Raw genomic sequence first — 19,201 nt, 5'->3', positions numbered from 1 at the left:
TTTTCAGCCACGCTGACTTCCAACCTGCCGCTGATGGAGCTCTGCAGGTCCGTCAGCAGCTGTGTGCAACTGTGTTATTATCTAGATTACACTCCTCCGGCGCGCCACTTTAGGAGAGGGATGATAACAAGCCGGCACTGAATGGTTTTTATGTATACATAAGCATACATGCATCAGCCAGATTCTAATATCCAAACACACACGCTGATTTGCCTTGAAAACAGAAACCAGAGTTCTGAAGGGTTGCCAACATTCTCTCCTCACAAGTATTGAATGGCACGCTCACTTTTCAGGCTTGCGTGTCACGGAGGGGTACAATAACATTAGGATTTCTCTGGCTGCGGATAAATTATGGTGAGGGGAATACGTAGCCTCTTAATTTTGACTTTATCCATGTAAACCAACATCCATGTAGTTCATGACATTTTTATTATAAATATGTCAAAACAAAGTTTCCATCTCAGATCGATCTCCATGTTTCCAGCTCTTGGAAAATAGTGGTGAAAAATGCTACTGAGAAGCTGTAAATATTCAGTGGAAACTGGAAACTGATTCCACATATTAATACCAGTTTCTATGTCATGTACAGGATTTTTTCTCTCTTTTTAGCTTCCAAGATTCTAACATTGCTTAAGGGCCCGGGCCCTCATTCCTGCTTCATCTTGTGCGACTCCCAGTGACAGCTTTTATTTTTACTTCCCGGCTGTGGGACGACTCCTTCAATAAAATAAAGACTGCGTGTTTACAGTAAATGTAAGGATGTAAGCACAGGCGTGGTTGTGTTTTGCTCAAGTAGAGGACTTTGGCATCCTTTGGGAAACGTGTGTTTCCAGGATGCGTAACGAGCAGGATCACAGGGCGACTGGGGATTATTTTTGGCCCATCTCTGCTGCATTATGTCCAAAGACTGCATCCGATGGCCAGATGGATAAACTACAAGGGCGAATCAAGACAAATCTGTTTTTATACTTAAATTCTTGGGAATCCACATAAACAGGAAGTACCGCTTTCCACCTTGCCAGGTGGGATGCTCCTAAAAGCAAAAATCTGCAAGTGCATCTACTTTGGTTTCCTTTCCTCCTGCTTTTAATTGGAACAGTGTTTAATTATTTGTTTCACGATTAGTTTTAATGTATTCATGCTGAGTAGCACAGCTAAGCTCAGGAGCTTTTAAACCAACAAACAAATGTAAATGACCTCTTTCTCAACTTGACATTTAAAAGAATACATCTGTAAGTCCCTTTTGGGCTCATTTCACCCTGCAATCATGGGACAGGAGCTCATGAGGACAACACAACACTTCAACAAGCGTCTTCTTTCTTTGACACTTTATTAGCTGTTGCTAATATTGAAGCTACGGGTCAAAAGCTTGAGCAGCTCTGAGGAGGTTATGAGGATGCCATCCTAATGTACAGCTAAGCAGCGTCACATTTACTTAATTACTCCCCCTAAAGCAAGTGCAGTAAAAGTAATTTTGTGACGATCATCACCCCTGGTATTCAGCCAGTGTCTGTTGCCTCTGGCAACGGCAGGAATCAGGGCTGCAGCTCACAGCAGCAGCGGCTAAATAACGAGAGCTAGCTTGAACTGAAGGCGCTCCACACACATTCAGTTGCAAGCTTTGGTTATATTGATTAAAAGCATCATCGTAATCCTTTAAAAGAACATAAAAAGAACCTAATTGGCCTAATGCTTTATGCCTGCAGATGCTAAGCAGATGTGCAACAAATCAGTTCTGGTAAACAAATTAGTGCAATTTAGCACGGAAGCAAACAATCAAGAGCTTCTTCTCAAACATTACTAATCATTTATGCATATATATATATACTGAAGCCAGAAGAAGCTAATAAAGTGTTGCTATTTTTACTCTTCATTGGGTTTCGGTTTCTTTGTTTTGCAACTCTTGTAGCTTCATCCTGTGTGAACCAAACTGGCACCTCTGCAGTTTCCTCCTAGAGAGCCCATGATGTTCTCGACCCAAAAGTTGTTAATATTTAAGCCGCTCAGTCCTGTTTTTGTCTGTGCTTCCTGCCTGGTTAGTTGCTACACTGATTTGTTGCTGCGCCCCCCCCTCCCCGGAGTCCATCCATCACTGTGTTTGGGACGTGTCTACTGTGTCATGTTGAGGGAAACAAGGATCTAAAACAGGACCAACGGCGGAGGCAGGGTCAAGGGCCGACTTTCGTGTTGTTGGCTGTGGTCAGTAACTGCACAGCATTCCGCCTGTGGGGGCCGACCAGTGTCAACATTATTTTGACAGCCAGCAGCTGTCCTGTCTTTGCGCGTGTCCCCGAGTTTCTGACGCAGGTTTTTTCAAGTCGAAAATCCCCGACCGCAGACCAGTCGAGCGGTGACAGCCCATCCAGATGGAGGCGTAAATCCTGCGACGCTGGCTCCAGCTTTCTTTGGGAGCGACGCTTTAATCAAACCTTCAAATCACTAATATTGATTTGGTCTCAAATTTGACAGCGTGTAAGTGGCGGGGGCCGTCCTTCCACTCCTTCTCTTCTTGGCATCTCAACTGGAAATATATATGAAGCCAGCTCAGGTATCGGGTGTCCTTATTATTACTAGTGTTAGGAATTAATTAAGCATTTGTTTTTACCCCCACCGCCCTGAATCCATCACCAGTCCCAAAGCTGTGCCTGACCTGCTGACCTCTGAACCCCACCCAGCTCAGCTTGTAATTAATGTACTTGCATGATCTATGCCTATTCTCTCCCCTACCTGTCCTCCCCCTTCTCCGCCCCCTTTACCCAGCTGGCCATCAGCAGGAACCCCCCCTCCATTTCCCCACGTGAACCTGGTTCTGTTCAAGGTTTCTTCCTGTTAAAGGAGAGTTTTTTTCCTGCCACTGCCGCGTGTTGGAAGTCAGGCCCTGGGATTCTGTAAAGCGCCTAGAGCCAATTTTTTCGGTGCTTTGTAAATAGATGAATTGAATTGATGTTTTATTTCTACGCAGATGATTTATTTGTGCATTGACAGGTATGTTCTACCATACTGAGATGAAAGATCCTGTTCATATCTATTAGTTTTAGTTAGGTTTGTTCCTGATGGATAAGTGGAACTAAAGAACGTTGAACAGCTCTATTGTTTCATTCCAAAGCTAAAAAAAAAACAAAAAAACTTGGAATCAGAAGCTCAATGTTGCCACTGATGGTGCCAAACTTTTATAAAGGAAGTCATAAAAACAAAGCAACATTGTTCTTGCTCATTTCAGGCCATATACTTGAGATCTGTAACAGTTCTGTGTGTAAAAAGCACCACTGTTGCTCATGTGGAAACAGCAGTTCTGGAGCTGCAGAAAAAATGTGGCCAGATGTGGAAATAATTATTCATTGTGTCGGGCAAAAGCGGGCTTTTTTCCCCCTCCTCGGACAGTGTGACGGCGAACCGGCGTGAGACCGTTAATCACACAGCTGTTATCAGGAACTAATCTGAAATTATGGAGGAAGAAAGTTGAGCTCTCACGCTTTTCACGTGGCTCCCACGGCGCTGGGATCCACACAAAGAGCTGTAAATGAAAAAGCGTTTTCAATGTTCCCCGTAACGATGTTCTGATGTGGTCAGCTTCAACAAGAGAAATATTGTTTAAACGTGAATAAACGATTGTTTGGGGAAGATAAAGGAGAGGCCGTTCCCATTCCCAAATGTCAACACGGAAGACTTTTTTTGTGGTCTTCATCCCTGCGGCACCTTTTCCTGATGCTTAAAACTGAATTCAGCTGTTTTTCCCCCTCAGTTTCACAATTACATTTATTCATTTATACAACGACTCCAATGAAGTCAGCGAATGAACACGTCGCAATTTGGAAGCAGGCGGGTGTCTAAGAGGACCAGATAAACCGGTTAATTATTCTGAATTGATGGGAAAATGGAGCCAGAGCGGGTCCAGTGTGTAGCAGACTGTGGCTAAGTGAGGGATTAACCTGCGGATTAGCCACACCTCTGGCGTTTCCAGCTGGTGTGTGTTTCAGCCTCACCTCAGCATGAGTTTCGCAATCCAAAGGATGAGGTCAGAATATTGAGTCACAGAAATCCTGATGAGGAACACCAGGGTAACCCTGGAGCTTCAAAGTTTGCTAAAAGTTAAATTGATTATATTGATCTTCAAATCCTGCGTTTGGGGTATCCAGTTACTATACTTATGAGACCGGATCCTAAGGTAGACCCAGCATGTACATCTGTATGTGAGAAAATGTTATGCAGCTATTGTTGGACCAGAAATTGAAGAATGCTAATTTATTTTTGGTCTTTAGCATCAGTTTAACCAAACAACAGGCCATCATAGCGCCAAGCATCCCAAAGAAAGGGATGAGATGATGTTAGTTTACATTCCTGCAGTGTAATCTCCTCTATTAAGGAACACTTGGCACGCTATCTCCTATCCAACATGGAATCCTTGCCAATTTAAATAAATAAACGTTGACCGCAGGACTATTAGCGCAACAGGAATTTCGAGCTTTTGTATCCTCATTACAGCTGGCAGCTAACTGGGGGACTGAAAGGGGAAAGCTAAAGATAAGGAGTGGAAGGAAGGAAAGCACAGAAGTGAGGAGGGAGCGAGCGTCACGGCAGGCCGGAGATGTTTATATAATCCCACCTCTGCTGACTCTTTTCGGCCTCTCTTTACTCCTCCTCCGCTGACAGCGTTGAGTGGCAGAGAGCAAACGCAGGTGACCACCGGGGTCTTGTACGTGCCGCCACGGACCACTGAAGGCACCACCGCTCAACAGGCTTCACGTTTAGTTTCCAATGGAACGCAACATTATTATGTTTTAGGACAGTGTTGGTTTGGAAAAACGGAAGGCATTAAGTCCATCTTGTAACATCTATGTAACCTCGTAAAATGTACCTACATAAATTCGCCAACCAACCCTCAAAATATAAAGATTTCACCTTGCAATTGTGTAAATGTAATAACATTTATGCACAGATTGATTTAGCTTGACAGAGGAAGCATTTAGTGCATTGACCCTTTATTTAAATTGCAAAGGGATTTGTAATTTATGCTTTATTCTGTTCTAAGGGCATTTGAACACCCCTTTTCACACAATGCTGCACCATGTGCCAAATGTTTGTTAGTCCAGATGCTGGTGTCTTATCTGTTAGGTAATCCACTCCTGGATTTAGGAAGAATGTCTATAGATCAACACGATTCCCCGTGATCCAGGCATTTCTTGTGATCCCTCCAATCGTATTCCGCTCCATACACGGTTGAAAAAGAGCTCTGGCAAATGTCACAAAAGAGCCTCTGCTCTCCGGCAGTGAATGCTTTCCCAGATTTCTTGTTAACGGCCTCTCCAAGTCTCTTTTTCCAACATATTCCATCAAATACGTTTAGCATGGTAGCATGATACATGACCCAGGAACACTGAAAATGCACCTGGTAACCTTAGAGTCACCTCATTCATCCAGCTATACATTCCCAAGTCCCCAGAACTGACCCATGTTTTCAGTATTTTGTATCATTTTAGGTTCTACTGTGACCTGTACAGAACAGGATGAGGTTTATTTTTTAGGAAAACCTGCAGGAGACCCGTCAGGCTAACAACGGAACCAAAAGTGAATGTATGTAGCCGAGGGAAGTGAGGAGGAACCGACTGCTTGTGTTGTTCAGGACACACATTCACAGGTGAACGAGCTTGACGGCGTTCCGGAGTAGCAGCCTGCAGGGGAATCGGCGCGGACAGATATTGGATACTTGGAAAAGCCCCATTTTTGCGCTCCGAGAGGCCAACAGCGTGAACATTTTGGACTAGATTGAAACGTTTTTCATCCTTTTTTTGCTCAAAGGGAGTGAAAACCAGCCTCTCGCACAGGAGCTCGCAGCTCTGAGATGTCGTAAAGAGCGACTGCTGGCAGACGCCTCAAGCCTACTTTTTTATAGGGAGGACCGGGGGCCACAGACATGTGGTTTCATGCATGGCAAAAAAGGGCGGAGTTGCTGGGAGGAGACCCAGTCAGGGTCCTCGACCGGATCCATCTTTTAATGCATGTCCTCTTTGTCTTCGCTCTCATTTTCCATTGCATTTCTTTGATCTGTGCATGAAAGCAAACTTGAGCCTTTATGCTCTTTCGCAATCATCAGATTTCCTCCGGTGCCTTCATCCCACCTTTCGACAGCGCTGACCCGTCTTCCCTCCACGTGCCAGCATGTGGAAAATGTGTGGGTGAGATGGAGTTCTCATAAAATACTGACTATTAATCTGGTTTAAGGGCAGCGTTTAGCTTTTGTTCCAAGGGAAAGTTCGTGCCGGCAGCAGGCTCGCTAAACGAGTGCAATCATGTTTGAGTCTTCTCCACCTCCACTGCACACACACCCACACACACACACCTTTGCTGCTTGTTTCATCCTTCCCCGCTTGTGGAAAGCTCCAGTTATCAGCAACACGCCCCTTTCTGGCTTTGCAGAACTTTCTGATGAGCCAGAAATACTGAAGAGCACAACTGATGCGACCAAGGGGAGGCCTTTGGAAGTCATAGGTGCCCTGTAATTAGGGAGTGCTCATTTCTCTTGAAGCCTTATTTTCAACCTCTCTGACATGTTCAGGTCTTCTCCTCTTCATCTCGCCCTTCCTCCATCTCTTCCTCTACGGACACATTAAAAATGCTGATGTTAGCGTTTCAGGCTCATCTGCAGCAAGCATCATCTTAAGACCAAGAGAAATGTTGCAACACTCCTGGGAACAAGATATTCCTTTAATCAGGTTCTCGCATGATGCCATAAGGCCACCATGTTTTCACCAATATCCACCATTGTTTCACACGCAACATTAAGGTGGGTTATGTTTGCCTCCACAGGGATGAAGTTTAGAAGTATAGACTGGAACAAATCCACTTCTCTCTCCTCCTCAGCCTTACTCAGTCAGTCAGTTATCGAATTTGTCTTTTTTTTTTAAAGCGGAATCCTTGACACACACTTTGTCCCACACACTTATTGCGTAATCTCCAATGAAGCTTCTCCAACAGAGGTCCTCTTTGTGCTGCGCTTTTCATCGTGAAGCCGGAGAATAAATCAGCGACAGAGGAGGAGTTCAGCCATGACTGCGCTCACCGATGCAGCAGGCAAACAGTTCCTTGGCACTAAATGATTCCTTTCCTCTCAACGACTTCTCCAGATCTTCATCTTTGTTAAGGGCAAACATGGTTTTGTTGTCAGTATTTTCCTGCTCCTGATCGAGTAAGAGCCCCTCTCTTCAACACATTCGCTCCCCAGCAGTTATTCATCGTTCCGCCGCCCCGGTCGATGCACTTTTGGTGTCCTTTCCACCCTAAAAAAGTACCTCTTTGTCATGTTGCGGCAAACGACTGTAATGTGACACACCGGCTGTATATAAAGACCCCCGCAAACAACAGTGGAGGGAACTGTTTGATTCTTCGTGTGTGAATGTGCAAGGAGACAATTTGGATCTGAAGAGAGGCTGAAGGCAGAAAGATTGCTGAAGCAGGAGGGGAACTTGAGCCAAAATGGTCCAAAAAAGGGTTTTTCTTTCATTTAGAGACCCCTGAGAGACCCTCAGGTCAGGATAGAGCCAATAAAAGGCAGAACCTTCCTTAGAAATTTGTGGGTGTTGGTGAATATAACGTAAACTAATATTGCTTAACACTCCTCATTTGTGTAAAGTCAAACTCTTGTTGGTGACTCGGTGACTGGTGAGCTGTGGGATATGCGGCGCAACTAAATAAATCTCTGGTTGAACTTTTGATTCATCTCCTCTCTTTCTAATTTCCCCACGATGGGTTGCGGCAACATGAACGCGAACTGCAACTACCATTGAGGGTTTCGGCAAAATTCGGTCGAAACCTCAGTGCTGACAAATATTTACGAGCTGAGGCTGCGGAAATGCTAAATACTGTAAAAGCTAAAATGACACTGAACAACGGTGACATTTGACCAGTGTTGCTCTGTTTCTAGGGTTGATTGTTGATGCCAACCAACTCGAGCTTGTTTTAACGTTAGCAATAGGCACGTCAATGTTAGCTTGGCAGGTTTGTGATTACAGGCTGCTTGTTATAGCAGAGCTATATATTTCTGTGTAGGAGGGGCTCATATGTGAAATATAGCATCTGAAGACAATCTAAAACACATTTTTTCCCCACAGAATACAGATCTGACAGTTATATTTTCATCCTAGAGTCCTTGTTGTTGTTTTCCCAACACGCTGGACTCAGCATGGAAAATTTAACGTGTCTGGAGTGGCTTTCTTGTTTCCTTAACAACAGCGGGGGAAACTCCCCCACCCTCTCACCACCTTCACCACATCACATCCCAACCCACACACAGAGACACACTCATCCTTGCACTTCTATCTTTGTGAGGACTTTCATCGACATTCATGCATTACCCAGATCCCTACCCTAACGCTACCTATCCCATCTAACCCACTGACCCTAACCTAAACCCAATACTCACCTCAACCATAAAAACTTTAAAACCTAAAACCTCAAAAAGTCCTTCAAAGTTGTGAGGACCATCCAAAATGTCCTCACTTTGCTAGTAGAATGAATATTGTGCTCAGTAAGTAGCAAGCACAAGAACACACACACACACACACACACACACACACACACACACACACACACACAGGACCACTACTTTTCCCCAACCCCTCAAACTAGCCCTTTTTGGGCTGTTCCACTTTTTTTAATCAGAGGGGGGGATAGTATGACAGCTTTTCATGCTCCGTGTTGGGAGCTGGGAGAGAGCAAACTCTGTTAGTCACTTGTCTCCAACTTTGAGAGGAAGTTACCGCCTCTTCCCAAGGCTCCACACACACACACACACACACACACACACACACACACCCGCTCAGTCAGGAACACACGCGCTACAGCAGTTGACCACAGCAGAAACAGAGAATGAACTGAACGCTCAGCACCGCTTTGTGCTCCTGTTTGGGGCTGAATTTGGAGGGAAAGAGGGCTGACATTTACACCTTGCCTGAGGCTTTCCATCTGGACCGAGCCGGTTTAGAAGCACTCCGGTGAGTATGACAGTTGATTTCAGTGCGCGCGGAGAGCCGTAGCACTTCTGTTACTGAACTTTCCCGGTTGCCTACAGTTGTTCAGAGCATCTGCAGGTTTCATTGGTTTCCCATCAGAGCAGCAAGACCAAGCTGCTCTCCGCATGATCCAGTAATCCTGTCTTTCACCGGTGATGTTTTTTTCAGAAAACCTACTTAAATAACGACTCGTATAGCATTAATAGTCATAGTTCGGTTCCCAACGCTGGTGAGTTAGAACAGCAGACCTGCTTCCTGTGCAGCTGCACATTATTGTTCAGCCGTGTGTGATTAATATCTGTCACCTTGCTACAATCAAAGCAAACATCCTGTCGCCAGGAAAGGCAGATGTCAGGTAATCAGAGACGGCCGGGCATCGTTGGTGGTTCACCTTCAGTGGACCGAGGGATGTTCAGGCACAGCAGGGCGGACTGTTTCCCAAAGGCTTTGGTCCTCTCCGCTTGATGTTTGTGCTTCGCACCTCTTATCGGGGACGCTGGGCGGAGGCAGCACCAGCCTGGACTGTTCTCAGAGGTCTCCTTTAATTCACACTATCTGATCCTCCAGTCCATCAGATAACCTTTCATAGAATGAGCATGAAGTTAAGAAAAATCCCCCCAAGGCTGGTTTGGGCAGGCTGACCTCTCTGTGACCCCTGCGACCTCATCAAGCTGCTAGACTTTACTTTTCACACGAAATCCTGGAATATTCAATCCGTTGTATGAGCGGAATTTTTAACTTCCCGCATCGAGTAGTGCGTCAAAGCGCCAACAGACGTTGTGATTGAGGTGGGTTTTTGTCTTTATTCCAAGATTAAAAATAGCTCCTATAAAAACTTTACTTTTATTCCTATGTTGCTTACTTAATTAACATTACCGAGCGCTTAGAAGTGGCACAAGCAGGAGCCATTAATGACTGATTTAAGGCTTAGACGTGACATTATCACAACCTTTTGGGTTTGTTTGTTTGTGTTTGTTTGTTTGGCCTAAATATAAAGAGCACAATGCATCACTTATGCCTGTTGGGTGCACAGAAGAAATATTCAGCACCAACAGGTTAAAATCTCCCTTCTGATCCGAATATATGACTTCATTTTCGCCCTAAATCGCCCCGGAGAGACATCCAACGCAAAGTGAGGATATAAATGTGTGAAAGACTTCCCAAAGCTCATTTTGGTCATGACAGGGACTCTTCACGCTCCCCCGATCAGCTGATCGTCAGCTGCATTCTCGGAAGAACAATTTTCCATTAACAAAGGCTCATTTAGATGTTTGCCTCCTTTAATCTCTGCTGCTGTGGCGGCGGCTTAATGTGGAATTCCACGAGATTTCCTCCATTGTTCCCTCTGATCATCTGGTCCTTTATCCAAACTAAACACATCTGTTATGTTTGGATCTAGTCCTGCTTTACATGAAGGTAGAAATGACAAAAACCTCAGCGTGTTCACTGCATCAGAGGAACCGAGGTGATGTTTTAGAGGTGTTTAGAAGCTCTAGATGACACCATGTTCCTCGTACATATATAAAATATAACTCAATGTACGCTGCCTCCTTATGATATACTCTATATTGCTGAACTTGTGCTATACATTTACTATAAACTTGGAAAATCTTGATTTAAAATCCAGCAAAACATGTATCTACGTTACAGAAAAGAAAAATGTTCTTCAACTTTATTCTCTGATTGTATCTGAGAGTAGATGATTCTCTGGACGCCTAAGTGATCACCTGTGATGTCACTGTTCTTTAACAGGCTTCATGGCAGCATTGTTTTAGAAAAGAGGCTTTACAGTCCCAAAAGGGATCCAGTTTCCACCACTTTTACTACTCCAAAATAAGTCCCAAGAGCCTTTCTGGACCTAAATTCAACAGCGCCGCTGAGTCGATGCTACGATCCGTATCGTGGAGGCAGCAAACACGTGTTTGCGTCTCTGAGTAATCTGTAGGGCCCATGTAATTGATCCAGTCTGCGCTGCTGCTGGAAGGAACGGATTGATGAAAAGAATGACATCATGCTTCTATTTTTGGGGCTACTTTTCCAAGTTTCACATGGTCTGATGCCAAAACGTGCTTTCAAAATCGGCATTGGGGGGGTTCAGCATAGATTTCAGCATAAAGTGGAGTGGACGCGAGCGGTCGGTGACTGTCGTCATGGAGACGTTAAAGCCTGTCAGAAATCCCAGACACGGCTGTGTCGCTGCTTCATCTGTGGCACCATGATTTCAATATGAAGAGGATTTCAGGATATCTCCACCTTATTTACATACAGCTCCCTTCAGAAACACATCTGTATGCTATTACCCACTCACCATCACCCCCCCGGCTCACGCTCATATCTCTATTACCCCCCCCATTACATGTTGTAAAACACCAAATCCAGCAGTGCCCTGTTCGCTGGCGGGACGCCGCAGACTCGACCCAAGCTAAGGTGTTAAATAATAACGAGCAGACAATGTTTGACTGGTGCCAATCTGTGTTTATACCTGAGAAACAATTTAGCCCTTTTAAGTCGAGCTGGTTTTACTTAAGTGTATGTCAAATAATAAAATAAAGGCAACGCTGCGTTCTATGCTGCGTTCTACGCCTCGAACACTCAGACCACGTTCAAGAACAGTGAATCTGACTGAACTTTGTAAGGAGTTAAAAGTCTGACTACAGCACAGGTGTGTGTCTAAGACCCACTTCAGAGGAAAGCTAATAAAACTTTATATTTGTGTAGGTGTTTAAGATTTAAGTTCAGGTCATAGACGATTTTAAAAGCTTTACGTTGCCTTTGGCAAACCGGTGGAATCCACCCAGTGGGAAGTGATTGGCATCTTATAACAAATCAGATGTAGCACAAGTGAGAAGAATCTGGTTTATTTATTAGAACTTTGCTTTCCAAGTTGAAGCATGACTGCTGGAACCACAACCAGCTGTAGGCTTTAGCAGTCTTTTATTGGGACGTTTGTGGCCCTGTGAGACCAACAGTGTCCACAAATTCATTTTGTTTTCATTTACTCGTATGGTTGAAGAGGGACAGATCGGACCTAGCTCCTGCGGCCGGACACGGGGTATTACTAAAATAGTCCCCCAGATTGTAGACAAAACAGGTGTAGCATTACACTACAGTTGTTTGAAGGGGGAAAAAACAAGTCTGTGTTTTGGAGGTTCTATGATATGCCTCCTTATACACTATTTACAGCAGGCCCTAACATAAAATAAATTTTAAACAGATGCACCAAGGCAACAAGGGGCTGCTTTTCTCTGCAACCATCCTAATATGGTGCAATCTATGCCCAGGAACATCATGCGCCGTGGTTACATTGAAAACAAATGTTGGTTTTATAAGGGCATCAAAGTGCCAAATATTTTAATAATACAGTAACGCATACAGCAAACCTGTATTTTAGATCTCAGCTGCGAACAAAGCCAGAGACGGCAGCTGGCCTCCTGCAGGTAACAACTAGCAGAAGCATCAGGCATTAGCATTAGCGGTTTAGAAGTTTTAAAAAAAATGCACAACTAAGCTACTGCTTTGAAGCAACCAGCAAGGCTTTACACAACTTTTGTTCCATCTATCTAATATGATCCAGATGAAAGCCTAGTTAGCATCTTTCTGTTAAGGTTTGGTTTGGTGAAATTTGAGGAGGAGATGTGTTCTGTTACCTACAGAACAGTACAAACTCCATTGTCTGCTGCTGTTGCATGTAAACAATTTCCCCACGGGGATGAATAAAGTTCATCTTAAATAACCCATCTGCCATTTCAAGCCTAGACTGTTGTTGTGCACACAGCCACTAGATGGCGCTCGAAACGCAACAGTTTGTCAATTCGCATTTTTGCGCATCAGCCAGTGGCGTTCTATGTTGCCTGCCGTCCTGTCAGGCGCTGTTTTATTTTCTCCAGAAATGCTCTTGCACGTGTTGAAGGCATCTGTAAAGGAATGAGGCTTCACCCTGTGGATTTAAGCAAGCACTTTTACGCACCAGCTGTGAGCTAACATCTTGAACAACAGTCTGGTTAATGCATAAAACATATCTGCTGTTCTGGGAAAAACGTGATTTTCCATTATGGTTAAATAATTTGCTGTTTCCCTGATACATATCCAGCAAAGTTTTTAGCTGTTATCAGCTCCTAAAAGAATTTCTTAATGCCTCAGAGAGCCACTACTTAGCGGTAATTGTGTATTTATTTAAGGCGCAGCTTTGTTGAGTTTGTTCCACAAAGCTGAAAATGGCAAAGGAATTACTTAGATTGTTTGATTGAACATTGCAATCTGTTTTTAATCCCAGCAGCAGCCTCACAATCAAAGTAGGAACTTTTTAATGATTGCCGTAATCCAGAGGCTGGAGAGAATGCCGGGAGAGATGGCAGCTTCTGGGTTTTCTCACAGACTGCCTTGGTGTGGTAAGAAAAGTAAAAAGCAACAACAGAAAAACAAGGAAATGTCATCGGCCTTGGAAGCTTTCCCAATAAAAAGTCCACCAAAATAAAAAATATACCCCTCCCTATTGAGAATTGACACCCTGCACAGTGAAGCCCGAACTCTGAATAGTTCAGTGTCGTCTGCGTAGGAAGGAAGAGCCGGGGGTTATCGGAAAGAGGTTGACAGCAAAAATAAACCTCATGTCTGGAGTTTTTCTCCCACCCCGTTTGTCCATCCCAACCAAAGAAAAACAACTTGGTCAAAAAATAGCACATGACCTCCTCTAAGGCCACAACACTGCAGCATAATGTGTTTGTGTTCAGTCTTCAGTCTGCTGACGTTGTTCAAAAATAACCAAGTTTTTGGGAAAAAGGCTTAAAGCTGTGAGCTTTTAGAGGATCTATGTTTAACGTTGTGAGGAAAGCTTTTCTAAAGAGCCTAAGCAGGAGTATTTCTGTAGTTGGGGACAGAGGGACAGGATGCCTGGAACGTTTGACCTGAGGATATGAGAAAAGGAAACAGTAAATGATACTGTAGATATGAAAAAGAGGATTAACGTCATAGCGGCACAAGGCCGTGACGGACCAGGGCGAACGTGGCATAAATTCCCCGTTTACGTTTTTGGTTTTAATTGTTGCATTTTTTCCAGATCAAGTCCCCTGGATAAACGTTAGCATTTGTTGAATTCATCTGTAATTCTAGTTATTATCACACAGTTGCTACGTTGATTTGAAAAAGAGTTCATTCCGACTGCCAGGAGGGGCAACATTTGTCACAGAAATGTGAGTCAGGTCGCTTGGATGACTGAAGGTTGAGTCATGGGATGGCGAGGGGCTGTGGAGGAGAGGGTCTGTTCCTCATTTCCTTCCCAGAGTAAAACAAAACACAACAACACAACATGGCAGGGTAATTAGTGTTTAGATAGGCTTTAAACAGGTCTCCAGATGCCATTAAACAGCAGAATCGAATTCCTGACTCCTGATGAAGTTCATCTTTGCAGGATTCCCAGGTGAGCAGACACCGGTTATGGCTCTGTACGGCGTCAAGTTATTAACGTTGACCTTGAACGGAGCCGTGGCTGGAGTCATGCGATCGTTATTGCCCTTGAGATTAAGACAAAAGTCTCTTTTAAGGGGTATGTTCCTCAGCTCTGCCTTGGTCCTGATGAATAGATTCCATTAGCAGAAGGAGATTAGTGTCTGTAGAAGGTGAAGAGATGAACTTATTCATAAATGAAAGAAAGGGAAGGAAAATCGGCCCTTTTTTCCATCTCTGTGCAGATTTAAAAAGAAACTTCATCTCTGGGTTCCCATGGGCAGCGAGGGGGTTGATTGGACAGAAGGTCACCATGGCGACTGCCACTTAACCCCCGAGTGCTGTCTCACAGGCTCGGTTGTGTACATAGGTTCTGCCAAGAGTCAGCAAGATCAGAATCTGGCCTGCAAAGCGCAGCAGCTCTGTAAAACCAACTGTGGCAGGCAGAGGAGCTTTTCCAGAGTTGGGAATCAGCACAGCACAGCACTTTTCACAGCGCCCAGCCCTCCACCTGCCATCTACCCCCCCCAGCAGGTTTTCAGAGGTGAAGAATATGATTCTGCACTTGATTATAGAAAAATCCTCATCACTTGAATCCAAAGTTAGGGGATGTTGTGCTCTTTTTCCTACCCTTTTAGCATTTTTTAGGTCTTCAACTGGTCTTAAACTCAGATTCAGATTTTAAGCCACGCTAAGAGAAGGCAGATGTTTCCTTGCAATTCTTTTAAAAAGCAGCAACCCCCATGTTGTCGGCGGTTCCTCTCCACAAGGCTGTGCTTCTTACGCCATGAAAGAGCTTCACCCAAGCAGCTCGCACGGCAGATTACAGATGAGTAGAGACAGGTAGCAGTGATCCCACAGCATGATCCAACACACTACAGTATCCCCACCCACACAATTACAGTGCAGACTTCATAAGCAGAATTGAAAAAAAATGCAGATAACAGCAGTGTAATTATCTTCTGTCTCCTCTAGTCTGAGAAACATCATCTCGATGTTAAATACAGCGAGTTGTGTGTTTGGTTAGCGCGGTCCGGTCCTGCAGAGCCACAGAAAACTGGAAAAAACCCTTCTGTCTTGTGTATTCTGTGACAGGCTGGTCACTGTTTGCATTGCAGGCGCCTCAATGATTCTGGATCTAATGTAGCTGGATGTGTGTGTGTGTGTGTGTGTTGCATGTGTCTGTTTAGCCCTGGAGACCAAAGCTCACACATCCCAGTTCAACAGCCAGGGAGAAAAAGCCAGACAAACCGGGTCAATTTTTAGATCCACATTCCAACTGTTGAGTAAAGCATGAGCTGGAAGTGAGGAGGTGCTCCGGCGTTTCCTCCAGTGGTAAGTTTTAAGCTTTATTTATACGCCTCATTCGGTTTCACATCTGCTGTGTTTATTACTTGGCCGCCTTCCATACGGCCTACATGTGGTGCTTGAGTTTTACGCTTGAAGTCTATCGAAAGCCACAACAAATAAGTGTAAATGCGGCATAAATCAGGTGTTTGTGTCACGTGAAAACAATGCTGAGGCCTTCGGGCCCCTCTGAGGACATCAGTATTAAACTCCATGTGGTTTGCCTTGGAGCCCTGGTGCTCAGGTTAGTTTCGGGGGGGGGGGGGGGGGGGGGGGTTATCATTCGTCATCACAGCCACAACAGGACGCACATGTTAAAGCCACTGGATGTAATTTTCTGCTGCCGTAGGGCCGTCGGGCCTAAACAAGGACAACAAAAGAAGCGTTTTAGCGGTGTGGCGAAGTAGGACGGCATCGCTGAAGTTGCTGTCTCACTGCTAAAATGAAAGCCAGGAAGTGACAGTTCAACAGAAAAAGAGTTACACATAATTAAGAGAAAAAAGGGTGTTTGGAGAGTTAAGCCCTCCGCATGGTCAAAAGTTGGATTTGCTTCGCTTGGTATCTGTTGTTTGTTTAAAAACAGCGTTGATTTTAAAGTGGTGTTTGTCTCTCAGACAGAATTCTGTTCTTAATGGGACAGCAGCAGGATAGCGAACAGGCAGAGAGTGGCCAGAAATGAAAGAGCTTTAACTAAAGGACCAATCAGCTGCGTCCGTCTCTCATCAAACCTCTAGAATTCTATGATCCTGACGCAACTTTCTTTAGACCTGGAGGTTGTTAGCGACCCAACCAATTGATCATTTTTCTACTATTTCAGGACTAAAATCTCCATATCTGGCTAAAGCATCGTTCAATTCAAATGATCTTTTAAAGTCAATCATTTTATGCAAAACTAAACAGGATGGAACCCAGGTGAGCTGGACTTATAAGATCCAGCCAGTTCCTCAAGTTGAATTCACCCAGGCTTCTATTTCCATGGTTCCAGATGTCATGTGGTCCAACACGTTAAAAGGTTTTCATTGAAGCAACTTCATGGACTTCCCCTTCAGTTCTGACTGAACGTGCGGCATCAGCCACATCCAGCAGGGGTCGCCTGTGTTCAGGTTCTGAAGGGTCCATCTCTCCACAAAAAGACAATATGCAGAACTGGAAAACTGTGGAAAGAAGAATCCAAGGCATGAACAAAACCCGTTACTGGAGCTTCATTTTCAGGGGAACGGAGCTGTAGCTCAAGGACGGCTTCGCCAACTGATCTGGGGGTCCCCCCTTCTGGGAGGGAGGCCTGTCCCAGTGCTTGGAAAACCTGACTGTTGACCTCTTTAATTGGGCTCTGTCACGGTTCAGTGTGAATGTCAGAGGCTGAGTTCCGCGTGTAAAACGTTGGATTCAGTTGAAGGTTTAGGACGACACAGAGGAGCTTTTGAGGCTCACGAGCCTGAATCCACCCGCGCGGCGTCAGAACGCTCGGTCCTCGGGGGTGTGGGGGTCGACGTAAAGTTACTGAGCGGGGGACGGCGGCGTGAACGTGCGTGTGTTGAGGTGTAACGCAGGACTGTCTTTCAGGTGTGAAAAGAGCAACATCGACATGGATGTGGAGGATAAAGAAATGGAGCTCCTGAGCAACAGCATAGCTGCGTATGCTCATATCAAAGGTGGGTCAGAGGTCACGGCGTGGGTCCTGACTCCCTGATATCCGAAAAAATGTTCGCTTTTTCTATTGCAGCAAACCCGGAGAGCTTCGGCCTGTACTTTGTGCTCGGCGTGTGTTTCGGCCTGGTGCTGACTCTCTGCCTCCTGGTCATCCGCATTTCATGTAAGCCACGAACCAAGATGGCCTCCTCCACCCCGGAGAAGAAACCCCTAAAGAACGTCGCTGAGAGGGTGGACGAGAGCGCGGAGGAGGAGGACGAGGACGGCGAAGACGCCGAGGCCCCCGTCCCTTCGCCCAGCACAGACGCACCTGTCAGCAATCACACCAGCCAATCGGACGGGACCCTGAGTGTGAACGTCTTTACGTCCGCCGAGGAGCTGGAGCGGGCGCAGCGGCTGGAGGAGAGGGAGCGCATCATCCGTGAGATCTGGAGGAACGGCCAGCCCGACATCCTGGGGACAGGAACGGGAACTATTGGAAGGGTGCACTACTACTGACTCCTGAGGCCGCAGCGGCAGCCTTCGATCGGCTCCGCCAACGCTGACCTGCGCGATATTGCACTTCCTGTGTGGCGAGATGAAATTAGAAAAACAGGTTTCTGAAAAACTTATTTAACTCAACGGGAGAGTGGCAAGTGTATGGGACACCCTGCGTGATGTTTAAGGACCCAAACAGACAGTTGTGGATTCATGTATATAATAGGAGAGCAGACGTGTTCATACCGTGTTGTAGTTCTTGAAGGATGATTAAATCGCTGATCATAGACTGGATTTGTGTGGAAACCTTTCCTTTTTTTCTTGGAACTTGGAGAACCTTTTGCTTCATCAGGTTACACGTCCCCTAAAGTACCAAAGTAATTACGTTTCTTTCATTTATGAGTCCAATAAATGCGCGACTGTTTTGAGGAAAAACGTCCCCATAGGAAATGACAAAATGAAAGGATTAAGTCAAGTCATTTTGTTTTTCCTCCTAATTACCTGCCCCAGACAAACACAGAGCCCTTTCACTGCGCCTCCGGGCCGCAGATGTAATCAGCTTGATGAGACAAAAACTTTTCTGATGAGGCAAATGGAATTCCTTTTGTTTGCTTGGTTTTTTTTTAATCTTGCACAACTGTTATTAAATTAGAAACATTAGAAAAAAGAGAAATTTTTTTTTTTAAACCCCAACTGTCAGATTTGATAATAAGGGCTTGGTGCCAGTGGAGTCAGATGACAGATGATAAGAGATGTAATATGATTGCTGGGAATGAAATTCATTTCCCGTCTTCTTTGAAAAAAAACAACTGAGTTAGTGAAAGCTCCTCCTGGAGGAGGCTTCCACCTATCTATCTATCTATCTATCTATCTATCTATCTATCTATCTATCTATCTATCTATCTATCTATCTATCTATCTATCTATCTATCTATCTATCTATCTATCTATCTATCTATCTATCTATCGCCTTTTCCCATGCTTTTTGTGTTTTATAGAAAAAGCATTCTTTCATCTTGTTATTTAATCTGTGCTGCCATCAATTGCTTCTTTGTTCACATAGTTTGATGTATTTCGTTCCTTTCGTTCCTGCGCCTTCAGTGACCTCGTAATATTTAAAAATAGCCTGTTCCCATGGTAGTTTCTGGTGCACCCGTTCTACGATGACCTCCAGATGTCGTCCAGATGTGCTCTACAGTGGGTAGCACTGTCACCAACGCCAATATGAGAGAGCAGATCCGCAGCTGTACATTACATCGAAGACTGGCATGTTTCAATTG

At 44.9% G+C, this 19,201-nt stretch overlaps 1 protein-coding gene and 1 long non-coding RNA gene across 3 annotated transcripts; one reads left to right on the top strand and one right to left on the bottom strand.

The window, feature by feature from the left end:
• Nucleotides 1-1,919: 1,919 nt before the first annotated feature.
• On the bottom strand, nt 1,920-13,653 carry LOC115250331 (uncharacterized). The gene is made up of 3 exons (XR_003888915.1): nt 13,519-13,653; nt 12,546-12,549; nt 1,920-1,930 (listed from the first exon to the last, which is right to left on the bottom strand). It is a non-coding gene; the product is annotated as an uncharacterized lncRNA (long non-coding RNA).
• Nucleotides 8,757-18,215, top strand: eva1ba (eva-1 homolog Ba (C. elegans)). 2 transcript variants are annotated; one of them, XM_003965639.3, is made up of 4 exons: nt 8,760-8,987; nt 15,638-15,782; nt 17,358-17,446; nt 17,518-18,215. In XM_003965639.3, the coding sequence occupies exons 3-4, from the start codon at nt 17,380-17,382 to the stop codon at nt 17,940-17,942; spliced, it is 492 nt and encodes a 163-aa protein (XP_003965688.1). In that variant the 5' UTR covers nt 8,760-8,987; nt 15,638-15,782; nt 17,358-17,379; the 3' UTR covers nt 17,943-18,215. The 2 variants fall into 2 exon arrangements, with proteins under 2 accessions (XP_029694300.1, XP_003965688.1); XM_029838440.1 differs by lacking the exon at nt 15,638-15,782 and having other exon boundaries at nt 8,757-8,987.
• The last annotated feature ends 986 nt before the right edge of the window (nt 18,216-19,201 follow it).

This window comes from Takifugu rubripes, chromosome 7, assembly GCF_901000725.2.
Source record: "Takifugu rubripes chromosome 7, fTakRub1.2, whole genome shotgun sequence".
Taxonomy (NCBI): domain Eukaryota; kingdom Metazoa; phylum Chordata; class Actinopteri; order Tetraodontiformes; family Tetraodontidae; genus Takifugu; species Takifugu rubripes.
The sequence above is the reverse complement of the archived record's forward strand: the minus strand, read 5'-3'. Positions and strand labels throughout refer to the sequence as shown.